The sequence below is a fragment of the Triturus cristatus genome, chromosome 10 (genome assembly GCF_964204655.1).
Source record: "Triturus cristatus chromosome 10, aTriCri1.1, whole genome shotgun sequence".
Lineage (NCBI taxonomy): Eukaryota > Metazoa > Chordata > Amphibia > Caudata > Salamandridae > Triturus > Triturus cristatus.
Window position 1 is genome coordinate 320,956,867 of NC_140593.1, and position 6,000 is coordinate 320,962,866.

Here is a 6,000-nt window from a genome sequence, read left to right on the forward strand (position 1 = left end):
GCTTTGTATTGCTGGCCCTATATTCCTAGGGCTGCACGATGTGACAAAATACATTCAGAAAGTCATATTTATATGAAGTGCATAATGTTACGTATATTATACTGCTTGCCGGGACTGTGGAAATGTGTGCTAATTACATGAAATTAGTTGGTAAAGGCACTTGAATAAACAATTAAGCAGTGAGAAAAGACAACATGAAAATGTGCGAAATGTCAAATTGCAATGCATTAATTTTACGAGCATTTGCACACATCTAAATGTGCATATCATAGCTTTGGTATTGGTTGTGTGGTACAAAGTGATCGATTACAAAAAGGTGTAAGTTATAAGGTACTTACGCTCTATCATTGTGTAAGTTGCATTAAAGCCATCCCTTTCCACGGTACCGTCGGAAACAAACTCAACTGTCAAAAAGTTTCCAGTGGAAATAAATGGAGCTGGTAAACTGGAGCCACAGAAGGTACCAACGATATTGACATTTTTATTATCTCCATCATACAGCTGAAAGAGAAATGTAGAATGTTACTAAGTGTTCTCAGTAGTGGCGGGAAGGTGATTCCTCTGGTAACTGTGTGATCACTCAAAATCTGCCTGAAACAAATTAAGCATCCCTCAAATCTCTACTCCTACAAAGACTCTCCCCCTGTATGTATGTCAGTGCTTTATAGTCATACATAGCTCTATCCGCAGTAAGACCTATCCTGGACCATTCTCTCATCAGAGGAGAATGGTTTTCCTATGTGTTGTATGTACCCATCCTGCCACTTCTTGATCAGTAAACTACATTTGCAAGCACATGCTGGAAGCTCTGGTCTCCCACGATATCTTATTCAAATTAACTTTATTAGACTGGAAAACATAAACAGTATCTGGTGAATGTGCAGAGGGCTCAAAGTATACCCTTACACTTCTGGGTGATTATCGAGCCTGGAAATAATGGTGCCAATATGTCAGGTTGAGGAAAACAAAAAAATGACAGGTTAAATGCTTGAAATAATCCCAGCCAATGGCAATGAACCGGGTCTGCAATCCAGGCCTTCAATTTTGTCACACCATTGCCAGCCAAAGACAAACCATCCTTGTTCCTGCTTCAGTAGGAACATTTCAGCCTGAACTGAAGGGAGGTTGTGGAACTCACTCCCAATAGGACTGAAGACAGAAAAAAACCTGCTGGCATTCCGTAAATCCCTGAAAACCCTGCTGTTTAACAAGTAGTTGTCCATCTTCTCGTCTCCTCCACGCATACTCACATTTCAGGCTGAGCCGCCGCACCTAGACACTTCTGGGTATTAGCGTGTGTTACAAATCCTAATTTCATTTCATTCCATTTCAACTGCCAGGCCAGGTCGCCTGAACGGAAACACAACCAACCATAAACCAGCTCCAGCCTAGCAAGGCATTGTCAGTGGGGTATAGTTTGATTCCTGTTGGCAGAGTGAGCAGCTGCACCATGAGAGGTTGTGCTTCACCTCTCTCAGCCATGCATTTGGTTTCAAATCGAGGGCTGTTTGATCCCAGTGCTGGCTGCATGTGTTCACGAAGGTACCATACCAAGGTATTAAGTGGCGTAGGAAGCAGAGTGAACACAAGGAAAAAGCTCCACTTCCAGAAAACAAGTGCTCCACTTCCAGCAATATTTTTGGTATCAGAATGTGATTTGATGAAATTAACAGCATTTGACTGCAAACAATATCACAATATATGTGCATGAACAGAAGTTAACAATATTTAGAATATTTCCTGAAATGAACAGTAATGGACTGCAAAGATGAAACAGCGTACAAGTACTCTTTTTCAGATTCAAAGTTCTTTACCAACGTAAAGACTTTGAATTTTCAGTTTCTTCTTGCTTGGCTTCTCTAAGTCCTGGGTACAAGATCTCTGACTGAGTTCATCTCAGGACATTCACTGTGGATATGCTGTCCACAACTCTGCAGAGCATTAGAGTGCAAACTCTGAGCACGATTTACTACTTTGTTTGCTACCACATGTGTAACTTATGTCAGAAAATTCTGCTATTTGCTGTCCCCAAATCCGGATTCTAAGGATCAGTTTTTATAAAATTCCACTTGAACACAGAAACTCTGCTACATTCAGCGAATGCTCTTTAGTAGTAGGTTTGGCAAGTGAGGGGGGAGAATGAATGTTCTCGGGGAAGTGGCTGTTGGAAATTGTTGGAGAAAACTAAAGATCCATAGTTCCCTGAGTAGACATTTCAAGTGGCTTTTCCTGCTCTAGTTGTACAGGTAAATGTCTTCCTAAGAACCTATATTTTTCTGTGGTTGTGCATGAAAGCTTGTTGCTATAGGGAAACAAGTCAAAGGTGCATATGCAGCTTTAAGCAATACTAACAGCTGATTGTCTTTACTATCAGCAATCTCATCTCCTAGGCATACTCCTTGGGATTCTGTGATTCTTGAAAACAGCACAATACTATCAAAGTTCTAGGAGGAAATCTATGATGCACGGATTTCTGTTTTTGCTGTTGTGTGTATTAGGCCATGTCCCACCAAATAACAAAGATTGAACCACAGTAAGTGGGTGCTGAGAAGTTAGTGCCGACATGTGAACCCTTTAAGAATATGCACAGGGTTTCAGGGACAGCTGCAAAGGTTGTGTCACAAAGGCACATGTCATATCATCTCATGCTCTCCACCAGAAGGTCAGGAGTATCACAATGGCAGCCATCTAAGTTTTATTAGGCTGTCACCTGACTTCTAGCAGGCAAGGTTTAATAATGGCTCCAACATCACGCAGGATAATTTAGAATGCTTCTGAAGGCCCGTTCGGGGATATGCTTGTTCTATTCTCGAAGTTATCCTGGCCCCAACAAAGACTGTTGCTAAAGAAAATTTCTGGTAGCAAGGGGATAAATACAACCCAAGAGGATTCCAACATTATTAACACATTTTAGATTATTTATGACAAAACTAGCAAGCTAGCAGCAACTTGGCTCTTGTTGCTCTCTGGACACTAACATGCTCATTCAGGAACAATGGAAAATGATGCAGGCACACCCACCAGCATGATTTTATGTTTTGTAGGCTCTGTATCTAGATTTGGAGATGTATGTAGCAAAATGAAGCACAATGTACTTTAGCTTTGTCACTGTGTAGATAAATAAATATTCATCTGATTGGATGCAATTTCACATAACCTTATCTTCTGACGTATTTATGAAAACAATTGAATGATTAATGACGATCCTGATTCACTTTTAGCTTTATGTCAGCATTTAGAACAGACTAATTGTCGGTTTTCTTATCGCAATGAAAAATAAGTGAAACAGCCACAACTATCACATAAGGGCTGTGCTTATGGGGCAGATACGTACAATACTGTGAGACATTATATATTTTTTTATTTGTTTTTATTTTAATCAACCGTATTTTAATAATTTTTGTATTAGAAAGAAAAACAGCATACAGAGAAGGGGTATTAATGGTAAAATGTCACCATCGTCCTGGATCCTGCCGCGTGGCATGGTGCCCAGGACAGGATCCGGAGGGCCCTGCGAGGCTTCCCCTGCGCCTCCGGGCCTGGGAGCCCCGGCTGGGTCCAGGCCCCCGGCACTGCCAAAGGCCCGGGACAGGGTTCCATTGTGGCCGGGGAGCCTCCCCTTGCTTGTCTGGGTTCAGGAGCTCCGGCCGGGCCCCTGGGGGCCCCGGGGAGGACGGCCTTCCCACCCCGGGCTCCGTCCTGGGTCCTGCCGCGTGGCAGGGTGCCCGTGACGGGGTCCGGAGGTCCCGGGGAGGCTTCCCCTGCGCCTCCGGGCCTGGGAGCCCCGGCTGGGTGAAGGGGCCCCGCCGGGCCCCTGGTCGGGGGCTCCGGCCCCAGGCCCTGGCCCCGGCCACTGCCAAAGGCCCAGGACAGGGTTCCGTTGTGGCCGGGGAGCCTCCCCTTGCTTGTCTGGGTTCAGGAGCTCCGGCCGGGCCCCTGGGGGCGCCGGGGAGGGCGGCCTCCCCACCCCGGGCTCCGTCCAGGGACCTGCCACATGGCAGGGTGCCCAAGCCGGGGTCCGGAGGGCCCGGGGAGGCTTCCCCTGTGCCTCCGTGCTGGGTGCTTAGGCCCTGGGCCCCGTCCCCCGGCCTGCCACTCTGCCAAGGGCCCGGGACTGGGGTCTGTCATTCCCGTGCAGGCCTCCCCTGCTTGTCAAGGTGTCTGCGGGCCCCGGGTCTGAGGGCCTGTCGGGTCCCCCACGCAGCCTCCATGGCTGGGGCCCAGCTGGGGCCCTGGGCCTCGGGTCCCCCATGCCCCAGCACCCGCTCACTCTTTCGTTGGGGCACAGAGTGACCAGATGGCTTCCCTTTCGTGCCCGGCCATCTGGTCACGCCTGTCCCCTCGGCCATCTGGTCGCGCATGTCCCTTCGGCCATCTGGTCATGCCTGTCCCCTTGGCCATCTGGTCGCACGCAATGCTTTCCAATGGGGTCCATTTGCCTCCCGGATGCCAGCGAGGGCTCCAGGAGGTCGGGTACATTCGCGCCTTGGGTCCCCTCTGTCACCTCGTGTGCACGGATTACAAGAAAGGGGGGTAATTTTCCTCTGGATTACTATGGAGAGGGTCAGTCAGACCTCCGTGAGGTCTGGCGATTCTGAAACAGGGGAAGGCAGAACCCGGGCCCGCCCGCCGGGGCCCCCAGCGGCCTGGGTACGCTCCTGCCTCTCAGCCCCTTCCCGATGGTCCTTTCTCTCCGAGTTTTCTTGGTCAGACCCCCGTGAGGTCTGGCGATCCCGAGACAGGGGAAGGCAGCACCAGGGCCCGCCCGATGCGGGGCCCCCAGGGGCCTGGGAACGCGCGCACACACCACTCAGCCCCCTTACCGATGGTGTTTTTTCACCAAGTTTGCTGGGTCAGACCTCCGTGAGGTCCGGCGATCCCGAGACGGGGGAAGGCAGCACCCGGGCCCGCCTGCCAGGCCCCCAGGGGCCTGCGTATGCTCCTGCCTCTCAGCCCCTTCCCGATGGTCCTTTCTCTCCGAGTTTTCTGGGTCAGACCCCGTGAGGTCCGGCGATCCTGAGAGAGGGGAAGGCAGCACCCGGGCCCGCCCGATGCGGTGCCGCCAGGGGCCCGGGTACGCACACACGCCTCTCTGTCCCCTTCCCGATGGTCCTTTTTCTCCGAGTTTGCTGGGTCAGACCTCCGTGAGGTCCGGCGATACCGAGATGGGGGAAGGCAGCACCCGCGCCTGCCTGCTGGGGCCCCGAGGGGCCCGGGTGCGCTCCTGCCTCTCGGCCCCTTCCTGATGGTCCTTTCTCTCCGAGTTTTCTGGGTCAGACCCCCGTGAGGTCCGGCAAACCCGAGACAGGGGAAGGCAGCACCTGGGCCCGCACGATGCCGGGTCCCCAGGGGCCCGGGTACGCACACCTGCCTCTCAGCCAGTTTCCCGATGGTCCTTATTCTCTGAGTTTGCTGGGTCAGACCTCCGTGAGGTCCGGTGATCCTGAGAAGGGGAAGGCAGCACCCGGGCCCGCCCGCCGTGTCCCCCAGGGGCCCGGGTACGCACCTGCCTCTCAGCCCCTTCCCGATGGTCCTTTTTTCTCCGGATTTGCTGGGTCAGACCCCCGTGAGGTCCGGCGATCGTGAGATGGGGAAGGCAGCGCCCGGGCCCGGCCGCCGGGGCCCCCGGGTGCCCGGGTGCGTGCCTGCCTCCTGGCCCCTTCCCCATGGGCCCTCCCTTCGAGTCCACTCGCCCCGGGAGCAGGCAGGGATGTGAAGCCGCCATCCCCCCCCGTGCAGGGCGGCCAGCAGAAGGGATGCTCCGGCCGTACTCTGATCGATTTGGCACTCTCGGTCCGTTTAGGGGTGGACTGCTTGGCCACCCTCGGCTGTTGTTTCAAGCAAGGAGCTTCCTCCCCGCATGGACCGTCCGACTCGAGGGCCTGCCGCCTGGCGGGAGGCCCTTCACCCTACCATACCCAGCAGAGTGAAGGCCACCGGGTGGGTGGGTGGGGGCGGGCTCCCGGGCCGAGCGCCTGGCAATGTTTTTTCCCCCACGAC

General features: G+C 52.6%; 1 protein-coding gene across 1 annotated transcript in view; it reads right to left on the reverse strand.

Annotated features, from left to right (window-relative positions):
- CUBN (cubilin) overlaps positions 1 to 6,000 on the reverse strand; it is a 1,289,359-nt gene that overhangs the window by 126,892 nt on the left and 1,156,467 nt on the right. The window contains exon 61 of the mRNA XM_085631507.1: positions 339 to 501. Coding sequence (XP_085487633.1) covers positions 339 to 501 — 163 coding nt within the window. The remainder of the gene's footprint in view (positions 1 to 338; positions 502 to 6,000) is intronic.